This window comes from Plecotus auritus (genome assembly GCF_963455305.1).
Source record: "Plecotus auritus genome assembly, chromosome: 5".
NCBI lineage: Eukaryota > Metazoa > Chordata > Mammalia > Chiroptera > Vespertilionidae > Plecotus > Plecotus auritus.
This window is the reverse complement of record NC_137776.1, coordinates 46,453,463-46,473,384: the sequence shown is the minus strand read 5'-3', so window position 1 is coordinate 46,473,384 and position 19,922 is coordinate 46,453,463. Positions and strand designations below refer to the sequence as shown.

At 41.5% G+C, this 19,922-nt stretch overlaps 1 protein-coding gene and 1 long non-coding RNA gene across 10 annotated transcripts in view; one reads left to right on the top strand and one right to left on the bottom strand.

Moving 5' to 3' along the window:
• WIPF1 (WAS/WASL interacting protein family member 1) overlaps positions 1-19,922 on the bottom strand; it is a 112,641-nt gene that overhangs the window by 3,236 nt on the left and 89,483 nt on the right. For all 7 annotated transcript variants that reach the window (XM_080668184.1, XM_080668183.1, XM_080668187.1 and 4 more), the window contains 5 exons: positions 17,964-18,093; positions 11,853-12,044; positions 7,747-8,484; positions 4,161-4,373; positions 3,090-3,203 (listed from right to left, as the gene is read on the bottom strand). In XM_080668184.1, coding sequence (XP_080524310.1) covers positions 3,090-3,203; positions 4,161-4,373; positions 7,747-8,484; positions 11,853-12,044; positions 17,964-18,093 — 1,387 coding nt within the window. The remainder of the gene's footprint in view (positions 1-3,089; positions 3,204-4,160; positions 4,374-7,746; positions 8,485-11,852; positions 12,045-17,963; positions 18,094-19,922) is intronic.
• LOC308248160 overlaps positions 1-19,922 on the top strand; it is a 94,956-nt gene that overhangs the window by 65,399 nt on the left and 9,635 nt on the right. For all 3 annotated transcript variants that reach the window (XR_013960605.1, XR_013960606.1, XR_013960607.1), the window contains one exon: positions 14,044-14,121. This is a non-coding gene — a long non-coding RNA (uncharacterized lncRNA). The remainder of the gene's footprint in view (positions 1-14,043; positions 14,122-19,922) is intronic.

The window sequence follows — 19,922 nt, the reverse complement described above, 5'->3', positions numbered from 1 at the left end:
TACCGAGTACTTGCATAAAGTTAAGAAAATTTTAAAAATTGCTTTTCTTCTTATCACAAACATAGTATGCATTTATTATAGGTTTAGAAAAAATAGCCAAGTAAAAACAAAGCAAAAGATTCACCCATGTTTGCACCACCCAGAGATAACATTATTTACATATTTTCTATATATAAACAGTTCCTTTTCGTCTTCCAAAAATTGGATCATAGTCATTTTGAACATCTTTCAAAGTCATTACTCCTTACACATGTAATTATTGACATACTGCATTCTATGCATATTTGTAAGCTATCTAGGTTTACGCCATTTACAATTTGAAATTCATTTGTCCCACACACATTTGTCTGAGGATCTTATTGTTGTTAGGCATAGGGCCAAGTGCTCAGATGCTTAAGCATATCTACCAGGGGCACATGACAATTGAGTATGCATGCTGAGGCCACTGCTCTGAGACTCAGGTGAGCTGGCACCAGCAGATTCCTCAGCAGGCATCTCAACAATGATCCTCCTAGTGGCCCTGTTAGGGATTTCTGCGATAGAACCAAATCTCTGAGCAAGAACAGGAGTCAGAGGAAAACACTGGCATCCCATTGTCTTGCCTGTTTCTCTTACTATCCCAACCAAGTCTTTTCTTGGGCAGGCATCTGAGGAAAGACTCATCTGGTTTTACAGCAGCCATCTGTCATGGGGCCTTGACTGTCAACTGCTATATACCACAGTGGTTAGCAAAACAAGGGCTGGCCTTGTACAGAGCTTGAACTAAGTGGCACTGCTCAGGGCCGTCTAGGTGCTCTACCAGGCTGTGGGCCTGGAGGCCAAGATAGCAGGAGCAGAATAAAACCATTTGATAGTACTTTATGTGTTTTTTAGAGAGATGATCCTTTATCAGTATAAAAATATTAAAATGCACAATGCTAGAAATTTAAAGTAAATCTACAAAAAGAGTTTTGGGGAGCAGTGGAAATTAATCCACCAATTTAAGAAATATTTTTAAGTGTCTACCATGTTTCAGGCTCTGTGCCACTCCAGAAAGATGCAACAGTGAGCAGGACATAGTTCCCATCTTAAAATTTCATAAAGTCTTAAAGACAGGAGGATGGGGAAGGGAATGTGCTCAGCTATTAAATAAAAAAATCTACAGGGGCTGGGGAAGATGGTTCTGTAACTGACTTAAAAATATATGTAATCTGTAATACTTTCAACATAAAGGTAAGTTAAATCACACACACACACACACACACACACACACACACAGGGGCAGGCAAAGTAAGTGCATTGTGTCACTGAGACATTCTTTTGAGTTAATAAAGCAATTCTAATAATCATAACCTGCACGGTTATGTCTTTTTCCATAATAACCCACTTTTGCCCACCTGTGTGTGTGTGTGTTAACATATGTAGAGTCTATGTGAACAACTCCTTAAAGTGAATTCATTTATTAGTGCCCAAGAGGGAAGAAAAGCAGGCTGTACTCTTATCAGATAGAAGGCCCTCTTATGACGTCAACACACACACTGCCAGGCACACTACAAACATGCATATAAACACACAGAGCTCAAAGAGATTTGTGCCATGTGAACTCATTTTTCACCCAAAATTTCAACCACCAACTTTTGTATGATAATTTTTATTATAACTATATCTCTTTTATTAGGCATCGTCTAGGAATGCAGTATTCCACATAAATGATTTCCCCAGGAATTAAATTTCTCATTTTAAGCAGCAATATTATGTTTACTTCTATTTGTTCATGAAAATTTTCCTAAAATATTTTCTAATTCTTTAAATTCCTTAGCACAGGCACAAAGCACAATTGGACCTATCTTTGATAACCCAATAGAAACATCTAGTGTTGTCCTGTGCTCTAATATATAGCACAACTCTGTGTCCCTGTCTCCTCTTCGCCACCTATCACTTCTTTCTGAAGTCAGTGATTTTGCTTCTAACCAACCTTAACTTCAGTTGATACTAATCTGCTCAAAGGCTGGGAATCAACTAAATATTAAGAACTCTGTGCTAAGAGTCAGCAGGCTCTGAGTAGGTGTAAGGAGCTCAGCCAGGGAGTGAGGGCAAGGGGTGTGTGTGTGTTAACATTTTAGGGACATTGTGACAGTTATTTGTCATGCTCAGATGCTTTTTCTCCACACATTTCTGCTTTGGGAGTTTGGTTCTGAAGCTAAGCCTGTCACAGGTCTGAGTTTCATCAGTGATATATGTGTATTTTACGCTAATTCTTTTTCAGTTCTATACATTTATTGTTGTAAAATTTTAGTTTTCTGTTTCCTCTTCTTGTTCACATTTCCCCCCAATGGTAGAAAAGTGATTCACTTCTTATGGTAGCATTACATATATTAGCAAAAAAAAAAACAGAAACAACCTAAGTATCCAATAAAGTAAACTAAATTATTATATGCGGACTTGATGGAAACTTGTATCATGAAAACCATGTGATAAAATAGGGAAGTGTCTACTAAACAATATTATATAAACCCCAGTACCAATAACTTCACTCTCTACAACCATATAAATTAATCAGAATTATTATTAGATGGATAAAAATTAGATGAGAACCTGGTAAACGAAAATACGTTATGTGGAGAGATTATGGGTACACTTAAATTTTTAATGTAATACTTTATAAAGCTATAATTATATTTAAAAAGATCAAGGCCATTACAGTAAGTTTTTGTTATAATTAAGACATTTTGCTTGTCTCAAAACTAATAGGAATAGAAAGAAGATGGTTCTATTTGTGCCATCTTAGGAAGATCAAAATGGGGACAATTGTCTAAACAAAGCAAAATAATACAATTTGATCTACTAGCAACCCAACAGTGTTTTGGGCTTATGATGACACATTAAAATAATTGTTTCTCATATGCTTCTGGATTATCTTCATTTTTCCCATCATGTGCAGAAGGGGAGTTTACCAGAATTTAGATGGCATCAAACCGGAAGTAGGACTTCTCCGAAGTCTCCCACTCCAGGCAAGAGGCCTGGATTTTCTATGCACCCCTCAGTTGTATATAAACCAGAGTTTTATCTATTAGAGTAGGAAGCCACCAAGCCCTTGCAGAAATACTCACTCCGGCTTTCACTTCTTGCCAATTTACTGGGATAACTTTTGGTTGTTGGCACATATGGCTCTGGAGGTGGCAAGTCAGAAATCGGATGGAAGTTGAATCTGCTTTCCCACTCATCTGAGGGAGAGAAACAAACAGTGCCTTCAGTAACAGGCCATCTGCTCTGAAAACATGTCATGTAAAGCACAGGGTGAACTAGAACTGAAGAGATTGATTCTAGTCTTATGTCTGGAAGTTTAGAGAAAAGCTGGAAGTGCTAGAAATGTCACTGACATCGCACATGAATAAAATATATGGGTCTGCCAATCAAACGAAAGCGAGATCCAAGGGATTTTAAGTAGAGTGATGCTCAGGATCTGGGGGCCAAGGCTTGAGATATCTCTCTTAACTGTTCCTCCCACCAGTGGGAGGAATGCCTGGGACCCTCTGATAACAGAGGAAGAGGGAAGCTGCTTAATACCTCAGGCCATTGGGCCCTTACTGACAGCAAACTGTTTAGAAAGGTAGGTAATAAGAAGCTAAGCTACAAAAATGGTTCTTTTCAGAATTCTGGTATCGCTGGAAAGTTAACTAAAATATGACTCAAACAAACAGTGAAAATGACCTGACTTTTCGGAAAGTAGAGGAGGGGGATCACTATTTTTTATTTGAAATCAACGTGGGCCCTAAAATGATTAGAATAGTGATTTTCAACTGCTGTGCCACAAGAATTTTTAAAACATGCAATACCTGACTATTTAGTCAAGGACACTGACCTCTTTTCCCTTAGATTGTCAAATAAAAAAATGACAACAGCAAACACAACAATAGCTATCCAGGGTGAATGAGTCACAATTAAACCTATTTTTCTTGTCAGATTGGCAAAAAATATGTGCCTCAGAATTTTAGTAATTAGTTTGTGTGCCATGAGATGAAAAAGGTTGAAAATCGATTAGATAGAGCAGTGCAGTGTGATAACAATGAGGGTCATGCAAACAAGAAATGTTAATGCAAACACACACACAAATATAAATTTCCCATTCAGCTGCTGCTCTATAGCTTGTACAATTCCAAGAAGTGGGGACCACACCTCACCTTCACACGAAGAGTCTTGGAAGCCGTTTCTAATTGATGTTGATGGTGGAGGTGGGGGAGGTACCCCAGCACCAGGCCTGTCTGGAGGAGGTGGGGGCCGGGGCCCACTCCTGGGACTGTCTACTCCTCCTCTGGACGGCAACTGTGGCGTGGCAGGCAGGGCCCGAGATGTGCTGCCATTTCTATTTATTGGAGGAGGAGGTGGGAGAGGGCCTGGAGCAAAAGAAAAAACAACATTTAGGGCCATACCTTACATTCTCCATCACCAGTGTGCAGTTACTGTGTGCCTAATGGATATAGGCCCTTTTACTAGAGAACATGGAGAAATGGTGGACACTTCCTAGGAGATTTAGCCAAGCAAGGAGTAGGCACATATAAACTCATAAGTGCACGTATGTATACACAGATGTGGAATGAGTGCATATTGAGAGCTAAGTGGCTGTTTTGGCTGTGAGATAGTATTGAGATTGGAGATGAAACAATTGAGAACAGGTGATAATCTGTTTATACAGACAACTGTACACATACTGAAAACACATTTTAATATCCTTTTAAGTAGCCATTGGACTAATTACTGCAACATGATACTTATTAAATAAATGCTGTGCTAAAAGAGAATTTTTAAAGAAGAATAAGATAGCTATGAAGTTATTTTAGATCTTCAGATGGATTAAGTTCTTTAAATGCACAGTATTATTGCTAATTCCACTGGTACACAATCTCTTTCCAGACAGAAGTGGGTCAGGAAACTCAATGTTAGTCATCCTGAGAATAGAAGTTCCTTCTTGATTCTTCCTCTTTTTGGGGGCGATTAACACAGGGAGTGACAAACAGCTCATCAACAAGCGTGGCTAGAAGTGCTGGAGCAGGACCCTGACCCTGAGCAGGCTGCTTACCTACGGAGCTTGATTTCCTATTTACAAAGAGCACCAAATAGTCACCTTTCCCATAGCACTGTTGCCAGGAATACTTAGTCAAAAAACAAATAAAAAGCACTACATAAGTATTTGAAACCATTTTTTTTATAAATGCAATGGTATGGTAGAATCAGAAAACCTTAAGTTTCTAGAAAAATAACTCATATTTTTTGATAATGCAAAGGAACCTATCTTGCTTCTTCCATCCTCCAAGTTCAGAGGCTGTTTGGGTCATGAGTAAAATAAACAAAAAGAAGGAACTTAAGCATTTCCTGTAAACCAAAATGACCCTAGTAACTCCTGATCTTCAGCAGTGGGCTCCACTTGTCCGATGCTGACATTTCATGTAACACACATCTTAGTGCTATAAATATAAATATCTCTTACTAACTGCATATTCAGAATCCAATCAGAGGACCTACAAAGGAAGGACTTATCCATCGCAGACACCCTGCCTGAAGTCTTGGCTCAGACACTTGATGAAGGCAGGAGGCATGCCCTGCCCTGGTCGGTCTCTCAACCTGGACAAGCATAATAGGAAACATTTCTATTTCCCATTGGCAGCATAATAACAAAAATGGTCATTTATGTTGGGAAATAAGATAACCGCTGTATACACTTAATCTTGTTTGATTTTTATAACAGCCCTGAAAGGTAGAGACAGCAGATGAGGTGTTGAAAGTTAAAAAGACCAAGTCAGGAGGCTAATGAGAAGAACCAGGATTTGACTACAAATCTGTCAAATCCGAAAGCCTATTCTCCTAACAATGAAGCTAAGCCACCACTCAAAATCCAGGTGGCCCTCGATGATCTCGCATACATTCCTTGTGGGGATGTAAACTGTAGAAATTTTCTAGAGGCCAATTTGGCAGTACCTATGAAATCCACAGTTTACTGTGCACACCCATTGACCTAGACATTCCATTTCTAGAAATTAATTCCAAGGAAATACATAGAGATGTGCACAAATATTTGGTTACAAGAATATATTCCTGCATTATCTGCAACAGCAAAAATCTGGAGATGGCCTAGATGACCAAGTGAGGGATTAAATAAAGTATTTTGTAGGGTTTAATATTATGCAGTCATTAAAAGTCAGATTGTATCATATCAGGAAATGTTAATGAAATATTGTTAAATAAAAAGTAAATTAATACTAAACAATATACATAATATGATACTAATTTTATAAACATTTTTAAAAAGAATTTTTAAAAACTTATGAATGATTATTTTTAGATGTGGTGGTGGATTATAGATGATTTTAATTTTCTATAATAAATTGGTCTGCCTTATGTAATTGAAAGGAACAATAAATGTTATAATTATATGCGACTGCCCTATTTTGGGGGAGATTTAAGCTGTTGATTCATCTATTTGGTAGAGCCATGCAATCAGCTTCTCAACCACTTTGGGGGGAAATCCATAGCTTTTGGATAAAAAGAAGGCACTGTGTTTCACTCATCTGACTACCTGTTCTTGTTAATTCACCGAAGACTACTTAATGAGATGCCACAATGTCTAGGGACTGGATTGAATGGATTAGTAACTTTGTATATTTGGAGTGGACTCTCCCTGGAAGGGCAGTTTGAAGGAGTGGCTTTCAAACTCTTCTGCACATTACAGTCACTGGAATATTACAATCCCAGTATCTTGCTGCCCCGTCTGCAACCCAGACCAACAAAACCAGAAGCCCTGGGAAAGGGGCCCAGGCATGGTGCTTTTTAAAGCTCCCCAGATGATTGCAGAATATGGTCAAGTTTGGGCCACTGGTTTAAAGAATGGTGTTTATTAGGTTCCCGAGATCACAGGATCAAGGGTTCGTTAACTTTGCAGAGAGGAAAAAAATGCCCCATTTCCAAACATCTTGCGTGTATAAGCTTAAATTTTAAAAGTAGATAGTTCCTCTGATTCCATCAATAACCGATGTAAAACAAAAAAGCACCTACTATAATTAGCAGAGAGAGTATGATCCTGGGTGACCCTCACATTTCATTTCATACTCTGAAAGCTACTCCCTCAGATTCAGGTTTCTCAACCCTAGGCAGGGGCCACAGATGTGCTTCATCAGGTCCTCCAACCCATGAACTATCGTGCGTAGCTTGAGTTTATGCTTATGAGCATTTCTGTCAAGAGAAGGCCTGTACCTTTATCTGATTCTCCAAAAGGCTGTGTGTGCCAGAGATGTTTAGCAAACAGCCAAATGGGCTCTAACATTTGTCTTTAATATGCAAGGAAGTGGCCGGAAAGCTTGACAGATAAAGAGAAGTGCAGGAGAAGTTCATTCCCTCTTACATAATTGCCCTTGTTGGAATACTGGGGCCCTCCTGCAGGAGACAGGAATTTATTTCCCCAATTAGGACATCTAAATCCCTTTAGGGAGGCCAGGTTGCAGAATGGTGAGATGAAAGACAAAAGTTCTGGCCTCTTCTTTATTAACTAGTTTGTGATCCTTTCACTTTATTGCTTACTCAGTCTCCTCATCCCTAAACCACGGACAGAAGTATCAGCCCCCTTCCCTGAGGTTTACACGCGGCCAAGATGAAATCACAGTGGTAAGATGAAAGCAGCCTCAGAGTTCCCGTAAGCTTTCAGCTGGACTCTATTCAGGAGTGACATGTGGGCAGGCTGGGTTTCAGGGAGACCACTCACCCCATGTCTCGCCATACCTGATCTGCCCGGCGGGTCCCTCACTGGGGGAGGCGGTCTCTCACTGGGCGGGGGAGGCAGAGGCCCCGAACGTCCAGGTGAAGGCAAGGGAGGTGCAGACGAGCTGAGGGACAAATTCCGCTGTGGGAGCCTTGGGATTTCGTCGCTGCCACTGGAACCTGGAGGCGGGTGGGCAGGGCCAGGCCTGCTGGGCGGCGGCGGAGGTGGCGCCTGCGACAAGGAGGACGGCCGCGGGGTGGAGGGCACCGGGGGCTTGCTGTTCTGAGGGGGCGGAGTTGGGACCGCTTCCCTGTGGATGGAGGGCCTGTTGCCCATCGGTGGAGGCGGCGGAGGGGGTTTGTCATCCAAGGCCCTGCTCGGGGTGGGGGGCAAGGGAGGCCGATTAGAGAAGGCCGAGGGGGTCTGACGGATGGAGCCTCCTCCGAAAGCAGCGCCTCGGTTTCCAGGGAAAGGGGGAGGCGTCGGCCCGGGGCCAGGCTGCCTGGAGCTGCCGCGGTTGTGCAGACTTGATTGAATGGGTCTTGGCGTATTAGGTACCGGAGGGGCCACGCTCTCAGGCTTGGAGCCCACGTCGGGCCTCGGCGGAGGCATTCGGTTCCTCTGGGGCTCTGGGGGTCCGCTCCTGTGGCCTGGAGAAGGCACAGGGAACCTCCCTGGGCCGCTGGGGGGTGAGAAAGGTTTGGCAGACGTGGCTCTTGCTCCTGGTGGCAAAATCGGGGGTCGGCTTCCTCCGGAATCTGAAGAAGGGGGGTGGGGGGGAGAGACACAAATTCAGTTAGAAAATTAGGAACCTTAAAAGAAACCAGAGAACTAGAGTAGATTCCCAGCAACTGGAAATCCTTTCCTAGATGCTGTAAGATACAGGTAACTGCTATTTCTTTCAATCAGGTTTTGTGTGGTCTTTCCTGGAGGAAGAGGAGCAGATCAAAGCTCTCCGATCACCTTCTAGCCTGAGGTTCTACAACCTGTCAGCTTTCTGAAGGACTTTGGAGAGCCCTCCTGGCGTCATGTATGGGCAGGAACCAAGATGAAGGTGGTAAGAGTTCTGGAGAGACCCTCTTCATCGCGAGAGGACAAGAACAGGACAGTGTGGTGCATGGGACTTCTGCTAATGATTTTCTTTTCTCCCCATCACCATCCCTGTCTCCTTGCCCTGCTACTTCTTAGGCTTAAAAAAATAACTTAGCCATTTAAGGCGAAGAAATTAGTTATCTCAGTATAAATCTTCATATGAGAAGTGTTACCTAGTCTCTTTGAAGAGAAATTCCCAAGAGAAGGCAGGAAAATAGAATGGGAAAGTTATGATAGAAATAAGAAGGAACTAAGAAAGAAAAAAAACTCACTTAAAGTTTAATTGAAAAAGTTAATACCAGTGGATGGTCTTAATCTGCAAAGAAGTAAACAACTGTACAACTTTTCCCCTACTGGGTCAATTCCACTTCAATATTGGTAGGACAGGAAAACCCTATTATCCTATATAATAAAAGCCTAATATGCTAAATGTCTGGTCATCTGTTCAACCAATCAAAGCGTAATATGCTAATGATATGCTAAGGCCGCTCAACTAGTTGCTATGATGTGCACTGACCACCAGTGGGCAGACAGTCGACCAGTCGAGCAGTCGCTATGATGTGCACTGACCACCAAGGGGCAGATGCTCCAACCGGTAGGTTAGCTTGCTGATTGGGACTGATTGGGACTGAGCGAGATGGGTTGGACATCCCCTGGAGCTCTGCCATGGTCAGTTCCCAGCTGGCCAATCTCCTACATCCCTCCCCAGCCCAGTTGTGCACTGGTGGGGTCCCTCAGCCTGGCCTGCACCCTTCTCACAATCCAGGACCCTTTGGGGGATGTTGGAGAGCCAGTTTTGGCCCGATCCTGCTCAACGCAGGAGCTGCCCCCTGGTGGTCAGTGTGCTCCCACAGGGAGAGCGCTGCAGCCAGAAGCCGGGCTCATGGCTGGCGAGTGCAGCTGCGGCGGACATCCCCCGAGGGCTCCCGGACTGCGAGAAGGCACAGGCCAGGCTGAAACCCCCTCCCCCACTGAGTGCATGAATTTCGTGCACCAGGCTTCTAGTACAATTAATATTAAACTGGTTCAACAAAGAAAAGAACTAAAGGGGGAACCAAGGTTATAGAAAAATTCAAACCACCACCCCAGAATCAAAAATTGGCTAGCCTGAAAACTTCTACCAGTACAACCAAGTGATGCACTAAGTATTGGCTGAGCACCTGCTATATATCAGCTAGAGACAGAGGAGTAAACAAAATAGAAAAGATCCTCTCTTTTATAGTTTACATTCTTTAGGGGGAGATAGACAACAGACCAGAAAATTACAAGTACTAAAAAGAAACTAAAACAGGCTGATGAGATGGAGTGCCTGGGGATGCTGGGATAGATGGGATAGCTCTTCTAAGGATGTGACATTTGAGCTGAGTCCAGCCATGGAAAGATGCAGCTAGCACGGTAGGCAATGGACTGGCGGGTACAAAGACCCTGAGAGGGGAATGACCTTCAAATGAAAAAACTGAAAACGAAGGCCTGTGTACCTGGCACACAGTGAGCATGGAGGAAAGAGAACCCTAGGAAATGAAGTCTGAGTGCCATCAGGGGCCTGGTCAGAAAGAGCCTCGTAGGCCAAAAAGAGTTCAGATTTTGTCCAAGCACAATGACAGACATTTGGAGGGATTTATACAGTGGAGTGATGTGAACTCTAGAATTTTGTTTCAGCTTTAGTACTAAAAGAAGATGTAGTGTCCTTGACTGTGTGGTACATTTTTATGTCCCCAACTTGTAATAAGTTATATCTTCCAAGTTCAGATTAAAGCTACAGCTAATACATTACGTGGATAGGATCCATTACGTGGATAGTATACTATGAACATATATACTTCTGGTATACCATTTTATGCACCAACTTAAATTCCACCTTCAGTTTATTATTTTACTTCCAGTTGTCTTTTGCCTTAATTTCTTCACCTTTTTAAAAAAGTACTAAATGTATGCATTTGTCAGCTACCTAAAATCCTTTTGGTGTGTTTCAAATAAATTTCAATGCAGGTCTGGCAAGATAGAATCTCTCATATTATTGAGTCCCTTTCTAGAGTTTGACCATCCATTGCTAAAATAGTCACTGAGGATTCAGTGACTTTATCTTCAGACCAATGTGGGAATTTAATACTTTCCCCAGTAGACATTTTAAAAGTTCACAAAATTAGAGATAAAATTCTTCTAACAGTAAACATGAAAAAAGAAAGTTTTATGATACAATTTCTTGAGCTCCTGCAATGGTCAGGAGAGCGCCTCATGCTCTGTGAGGTTTTCACTCAGGCACGGCCAGGTTCAGCTCCCCCTCTGCCAGCAGGTCCACACACAATCCTAAAGGACTCATTTCCCTGGCTCCCTGCAGGGAAGACCCTCAGGGATCCTCAAACTACGGCCCGCGGGCCACATGCGGCCCGCTGAGGACATTTATCTGGCCCGCCGGGTGCCGCTGCCTGTCCTGCTTAGCAGCCAACTCGTCCCAGGCCCGCAGTGCGCATAGAAATTTGTTCATAGTTTTTTTTTTTAAACTATAGTCCGGCCCTCCAACGGTCTGAGGGACAGTGAACTGGCCCCCTGTTTAAAAAGTTTGAGGACCCCTGATAGAATCACTGGCCCTGAAATGCCAAATGTCTGTCAGCAAAACACCTTTTTAGACTTAGTGAGATACGTAATTATGTTCCGTATGACACACTCCATAGTGTGTGTGAAATGGGGCTCCCAAGTATCTACTATGCTAGACAGCTGGGTCAGGCTGCCTCACAAAGAAAGCTGAATTTGCCAGGTCACCGGGCAGTTTCCAGGGTGGCAAGTTCCAGTTGTTCCTTTCTTTTCTTCCCACTCTAGCTCACCCTTTAGAAAAGTACAAAAAAGTACAAGTTACCCCAAGGACACGTCTGATACCGATTTAATAAAAAAAAAGATGCTCAACAGAGTCTCTCTTACAAGTTAACATTTCAAGCAATCTAAAATGTTTTAAAGGGCGCAGTGCCTTAGAGGGGATGCCAAGCCTCCAAACCACCAAACCCTGGTCTTCAGTGACAGAGAGAAGGAAACTCTTTACCACTGTCCCTGTTGGCCGTGGATCTCAGCTTGGGCATTCCAGCCTGGAACAGTCCTCCCAAACCAGGTGGTCCACCCCCTCCAAAGCTTCCGCCACCGCTGCCACCGCCGCCACCTCCGCCGCCACCTCCTCCGCCAAATCCACCGCCTCCACCAAAGCCACCGCCGCCACCAGCTCCGGCTCCTTTAGGTTCTGCAGAGGAAGAAAACACAATCTTTACACAGGTCTGGAAGCACTACCAGCCTACTTCACCAGGCCGGGACCTAGTACACAATAACAATAAAACCTGGGCCTATGGTAGACAACTGGAATCTGATTAAAAAGCAGATTGTAAGGATTCACCCCACCCTAATCAGAAAAGGAGGGGTTCCTTCCACTCTTGGGCAGTCACAGGCCCGGTGAAAGAATGGATGATAGGTGGTGACTGGCCCCCAGGCCTCTCATTTGGCTAGCTGCCATATGAATTAATATCTCTTTGGCAAATAAAAGGACCTTCAAGTAAATAAAGTCTTAAGGGAGGGGGAGATGCAATAAAAAGGTGAGAAAAAGAGGAAATTGTAAAAATAAAAAGAATAAAATAAAATATTTCATAATTTCACTACTTGGAAATGCCTAGTGTTTTGGCATATTTCCCTGCCCCCCACCCCCGCCGTATCTTTTCATTTTTATTATTTTTTTCTTAAAATTAAGACCAACATTCACTGGACAGTTTTTAGCCTGCTTTTTTCGCTTAACACTTTATTGTTAGCATTTCCCATGTCATTAGATATCCTTTAAGAAGATGAATTTAAAGGACTGCATTGTGTTTTAGAACATGATTGATTGCATTGTAATTTATTTATCTACTTATTGATGGCCTTTTAGGTTGATTTCAATTTTTTAGTATCATTAAGCCCAACGTAGGCTTTCACATTTTAAAAATTCTTTGCAATTTGAGACAGTGCAAATATTTTATTTTGTATTTATTTTCAAGAAATAGTGAAAGCTTTTGAAATGGGCAAACAAATTAAGAAGAAAAAGATTACTAAGTCTAACCTTCTGTGTTATTTCCCATTGTCTTTGAGGTATTTTACAGCTCTAAACTGTAGAACAATAATACAAATAATATTAGTCCATAGAAATGCAAATTGGTTGTGTTCAGTGGAAGGCAACTGATATTGATCCATTTTTCACCTATTTGTAAATTAATGTGAGCACCTGTCTGCCTATCTCCTTTGAACTGATACCATCATATTGATAACATCACCTCTCATTACTTAACAAGCAAATAAAGTTGTCTCTTATGTATGACCTGATTGGTGTGACTCAGTGGCTGAACATCAACCTATGGACCAGAAGGTCACGGTTTGATTCCTGGTTGGGGCACATGCCTGGATTACGGGCTCAATCCCCAGTGTGGGGCGTGCAGGAGGCAGCCAATCAATGATTCTCTCTCATCATTGATGTTTCTCTGTCTCTCTCCTTCTCCCTCCCTCTCTGAAATCAATTAAAAAAATAATTTATGTATGTATGTTTTATGAAGTTAAGCATTGTTTAAAGTTCTACCCTAAAAAACCTTGGTGAGTCTTTGATGAGTATTATATGAGATTACAAAATAATCTGGGAGGCCTGACAGAAACATGGTTTATTTTCTGTGTCTACTAATTTATCTAGTAAAGTTTTGTAATTTTCTTAATATGAGTCACACAGGCTTCTTGTTAGGGTTACTTCAAATACATTTTTGTTTGTTAAATTTATAAAAATTGTTTTTTTCTACTAAAATTTGTGATTGGTCATTATTGGCATCATGAAACTTCATTCGATATCTATAAACAACTTTGTTCTTTTTAAATTAAAATTTACCAATAAATTATTATCTTACATTTTCTAGTAGACAAATGGTTTGCAAATAATAAAGGTTTTCCCCCTTCTTTTCTAACAGTTGTGTATCTTATCTTGTTTGTTTTTTATAAGTAATAACTTTGATGACTGAACTTCCATAACAATGTAAATTATTCATGTTGCTAACGGAAAACGTTTTGATTTTAATGAGAATGCCTCTAATATTTCAAAGTTATATGGTTTTTCTTATTTGATATGATGTATTTATAGATTTTCTAACATTAAGAATGAGATAAACCCTGATGTTGGTGAATTATTCTTTTACTACACATATTGAATTAGATTTTTTGTTGTGTGTTTTTTTCGTTAGTACCCTCTCATCTATGATCATAAGTGGTCCATCTATAATAGGGTTTCTTACCCTTGGAACAACTGACATTTTGGTCAGGTAATTCTTTCTTTTTGTTTCTTTTATTGTCTAAAGTTTTACATATGTCTCCTTTTTCCCCAATTGACCACTATCCCCCTCCCCCCCTCCCCAGCCATCCCCACCCTGGGCAAACCCCCACCGCCCCAGTGTCTGTGTCCATTGGTTATGCTAATATGCATGCATACAAGTCCTTTGGTTGCTCTCTAACCCCCCGCCCCTGCCATTTGTCTCTAGATCGATCTATTCTTGTTCATCAAATTATGTTGATCATTATATCCCACATATGAGTGAGATCATGTGATATTTATCTTTCTCCGACTGGCTTATTTCGCTTAGCATAATGCTCTCTAGTTCCATCCATGTTGTTGCAAATGGTAAAAGTTCCTTCTTTTTTTTAGCGGCGTAGTATTCCATTGTGTAGATGTACCACTGTTTTTTAATCCACTCATCTGCTGATGGGCACTTAGGCTGTTTCCAAATCTTAGCTATTGTAAATTGTGCTGCTATGAACATAGGGGTGCATATATCCTTTCTGATTGGTGTTTCTGGTTTCTTGGGATATAGTCCTAGAAGTGGGATTACTGGGTCAAATGGGAGTTCCATTTTTAACTTTTTGAGGAAACTCCATACTGTCTTCCACAGTGGCTGCACCAGTCTGCATTCCCACAGGTAATTCTTTCTTGTGGATGGCTGTCTTATTCTCTGTAGAATGTTTACAGCATCCCTGACCTCTACCCACTAGATGTCAGTAGGAACTCCTCCCTCAATAAGTTGTGACAACTAAAAATGCTCCAGACAGTGCCACAGGTCCACTGGAACACTGACATATAGCTTTCTTTTTGTTTATATGCTGTCTATGTCAAATTGTGATATTAGGATCATGCTAGTCTCATTACACCTATCAGAGGGCTTCCCATCTCTTCCTGTGTTTGGGAGTGAATAATTTATACAGCATTGAATTAGCTCTCTCTTAAAATCTGAAAGAATTTATTGATAAAAATCATCTGGCTCTAAAGTTTTTTAGAGAAAAAGTAATTTGATAAAGCTTTCAACTTTTTCCTTGCTCACTGAGGTTTCATGAGTAAATTTTAGTAAATTTATGTCTTTCTTAGAAAATAAATTTCTTTAAGATTTTGAAATGATTTAGCATTTAACTTCATCATAGCATCCTTGATTTTTAAAAATCTGCTTTGAATCTCTTAATTATCTGCTTCCTGAGTTCTAGTTTTATTCATTTGTGTTTTCTTCTTTCTGGAATAGTTTTAACATGTCTTTGTTGGCTCTGTATCAATAATATTGTCAATCTATATATATAAAAGCCTAAGCGACTGTTACGACCAGATGACCAGCCGGTAGCTATGACGCGCACTGACCACCACAGGGCAGACGCTCAATGCAGGAGCTGCCCCCTGGTGGTCAGTGCGCTCCCACAGCCAACCTCCCGCAGTCCCTCGCACTGGCTGGACCCTATTGGGACTGGGCAAGACGGCCCCGATCGGCTACGAGGGACCCCACCTGTGCACTAATTCATGCACTGGGACTCTAGTAATATTAATAATGCCCTTGTCATTCAAACATTATTCATTAATGAATGATACAATTTGGAATATTACATTTACATAGGATACCTTTAAATGGTATTAAACATTCAAAGAGATCAATGCATCATCAGATACCATCCATTAGTGTATCTTTCCGTAGAGAAGCTAAAGCAGTTGAAGATAGCTAACTGGAACAGGTCACTTTGTTAGTAATTAAACTGCAGGACTTTAAGAGTTATAACAAGCATAACCATGATAACATTTTGATATAGAGCCCAGGGAGGTTTCACCTACAAAAAAATTCAAAACCATAGATGGACTTTGTCACTTGCAAAGAGCTTGTGACAATAGTCTTGGTGGCCAAGTAATTGCTACTGAGGATAACAAGGGCATGCATTGAGTTATATTTTATGTCCACCAAGCAAAGTGAGCAGCTGGGAGGAAGAACTAATATTTTTTTCCATTTAATGGGAGGATAAGTGGAGCTTGTAGAATATAATGAGTTTTCACTAGTGGATTCAGGACTAGGTCCTAGACCAGCCTTGGGCAAACTACGGCCCGCGGGCCGGATCCGGCTGTTCTATCCGGTTCTCTTGCTCTCTCCTCCGCTCCTTTACTTTGAATTTATATTAGTTCACACAAACACTCCATCCATGCTTTTGTTCCGGCCCTCCGGTCCAGTTTAAGAACGCATTGTGGCCCTCGAGTCAAAAAGTTTGCCCACCCCTGTCCTAGACTGTCCAGTCTCCTTCAACATCTGGGGAACTCACATCCACCTCTCTTAAGCCTAGCCACCCACTCATGGTGGAGAGAACCACTGGGCTCTGTCATAGAGGTTGGCCTCTGGCTCCATAACAGGCATCATAACTTGATGGTTGTTGGACCAAGGCTCCCCTTACATAAGTGACTGTGCTGGGATTCCCCTTGGGAGAATCTTGTGACATGGATCAGGAAAACTAAGGGACTGATTATATATTAACCACATCAGTTTTGATCTGGAGGTAAAAGTGTATCAAGAGTCAAAAACCTCATAGTTCCTGCCCTAACCGGTTTGGCTCAGTGGATAGAGCGTCGGCCTGCGGACTGAAGGGTCCTAGGTTCGATTCCGGTCAAGGGCATGTGCCTGAGTTGCGGGCACATCCCCAGTAGGGGGTGTGCAAGAGGCAGCTGATCGATGTCTCTCTCTCATCGATGTTTCTAACTCTCTATCCCTCTCTCTTCCTCTCTGTAAAAAATCAATAAAAATATATTAAAAAAAAAAAAAGTCTTTCTTAATTAAAAAAAAACAACAAAAAAAACCCCAAAAAACCTCATAGTTCCTTTTTGAGGTTATGGTGCATTCTTATTTGCACCACCTTGCCCGGTAATAGAACAACATTCAAAAGCCTTTGTCTTGGTTTTCCTCTTTTCCATTTACCTCCCACACCAGTGGTCTCATCTAATTCTCCGTCTCCTTCTCTTATTAGGCATCATTCCTAGAAATTCCTCCTAAACCCTTCTTATCCTCCACTTGGCTAAAATCCTGCATCGGTATTTACTTGTCTATTTTCTATTGAGTCCAAATGGGATCTGTGGTCTAGTATGAATTCAGGAGACATCTGGCTGGCAGTGGAAATATGTAGGAATGTGAGGAGATGGTCTCAAGGCCTGGTTAGTAACTATCCATAGGTTCTAGTCATGTATAATTTTGCATTTTGTTGTAAATGTTAATAAGCAGCCCTGTGTGGTGGATACTTGTTTGTTTATACACACCCTGCCTTGTTCCCGAAAGTATCTCAGACTTACAATGGGTATATAAGCAAAGTTGTGATCTCATTTCCTCTTTCTCCAAGCTCCTAACATCATATCTTACACTTGAGTTTCACATTGCAGGCAACAAAACACTTTATAGCATTGTCTCACTTATGTTCACAATGAACTTGTGAGGACAGTAGGCTTGGGGATGGTAAGTGATAGATGTGCCAGGACTTGAACCCATATCCTTTGATTCCAAGGACAGGGTTCTTTTCCTGTTTCATGCTGCCTTTTGATCTGTGGTGCAAGGAGCAAAGGGTTAATTTCCAGAAAGTGTTTGAATAATTCAGAGAATCGCTGCTGTGTGTGTCTTAAACAAAGAATTATTATACTGGCTTCCTGCAGCATTAGAGGGAACCCAAGCCGAAGCCGTGGCCTACAATGAGTGACACAGTCCCTTATTCTGCTAGCTTTGCAGCTGTTGTTAACCAAAAAAAAAAAAATTTTTTTTTTTGGTGGGAAGGGTGGGTTGAGTGTTATGGCATAAACCACTTATCTCCATGGAAAATAACTTTCTTCACTTACTGTCCAGTATCGGGGCACTTCTGTCATTGGTGACGGTCTTCTTTAGTTTCTTCCCTTTGTTGATGTCGGAGAGAAGAGCATTTCTCCCAGCCTGCTCTGACTTATTCAAGGCAGGCTTTTCTGTATTGGCCTGAAAGGAAACCATGCAAACTCGTATTCATCTCTTGAATTAAAATCAAGTACCATAACACTCAGTGGAGATAGAGTATTGGGAGCTTGTGATTAAGGTTGCTGGCAATAGGTTATAAATTCTCCACAAGTTTTAGACCCGATGTCATTCTTTTTATGATCCAGACATTTGGGAGCAGATGCAGAAATAAATTACACTTATTTTTAATGCAGGTAGAGTCAGTTCCCGATAAAAGTCTCTGAAAATTCAGACCATTGTCTGGCCGTATCCAGCAATGCCCGAGTTGATGGCTAGAAATGAGAAGGGAACTTGAATCAGAAAGATTCTACAGGATGCTACAAGGCTTCATTCTCTAGAATGTGTCTGAAGAAGAGCTTCTCTTTTGTATTTTCTGGAACTAACTGGTATAAGGAGAACACTGTTCCTAGCAGAACAGGTCGCCTGTATTATTTTTCAATCCACCAGTTTGAGAAAAACAATTCCCTCTGTTTACATTGCCAAAGGTTTTTTTTTCCTTCTTTTTAATTTACGAGAGATTTGAGGTATAATTTGCATATAGTAAAAGACCTTTTAAATGTATAGTCCTGTGAGTTTTGACAAACATATACAATCACCTTGCTTGTAGCCACCACCACAAGCAAGGTGTGTAACATTTCCATTAACTCAAAACTCCCTTGTGTCCCTTTGAAAGGTGTTTCTTTGAAAGCTTAGCTCACAGAGATTGCAGAGCTGACAAAAGTGCTGCTTTAAAATATTTGAGTATTTTCTATTCTTTCAGAATTCCTGGGAGAGATCCTTACTATGAAGTTGGGCTCTTGTTTATCCAGGATTATTGTAGGGAGTGGGGACTCTAAGGGCCCAGCATGCGAATGTGGAAGTTGGCATGTGCCTGTGTCTGTCACACTTGGAAACGGTTTGGTCTGGCCTGGTCCCAGGGAGAGGCCATCTGGCAGACCTGAGTCCTTCTCGGCTGGCCCAGCCCTTCAGGAAGGATCTGATCTTGGAGGTGTCAGTGAGGGCCATGGGAGGTAAGCCTGGGAAGTTTCGCTTGATGCTAAACCATTGGTACCTAGCTATTTATTGCAGAGGCAGTCAGAGGCTGAGGGAGAGCTAAGAAAAACCCTCAAGTAGGCTACACAGAATCTCTGTGTGTTAAGCTGCAAGGGTCTTGACATGGTTAATTTACGGAGTATTACTTGTTCATGACAATAACATCGCTTTGACTATGGGTCAGGCACTGTTTTAGCACTTCATGTGTATTAATTCATTTAGTCCTCATCAATGGGAGTCAGTACGTCCACTTTAGAGACAAGGAACCTAAGGCGCAGGCAGGTTAGATCATTTGCCCTGGTCACCCAGCTAGGAAGAGCAGGAGCTAGGATCAAACCTTGGCAGTCTGACTGCAGAGCCTTCCCTAGAATCTGCTGGAAGGATAAATGTGGGTCTAAAATGTCCCTTCCCCGAATTGGGGAGCTGCTGTTAAAGGGCACAGACTTGCATCTGGAAGATGAAGTTCTGGAGATCTAATGCCCAGGACAATAATTACAGTCAACAATGCTGCATTATAATCAGGCTAACAGGCAAGATTTTAAATGTTCTCACCACAAAGAAGAAAAGATAATTATGTGATGTGAAGGAGGGGTTAGCTAAAGCAACAGAGCTAATTGTAATATATAAATGTGTCAAACCAACCTGTACAGCGTAAACTTATACAACATTATGTGTCAAATATATATCAATTGAAAAATTAATAAATAAAATTTCCCAAATTTTAGTCATTCTGGTACAGCTTTCATGATTTTGGTCATCTTCTCATGCTACCTGTCATT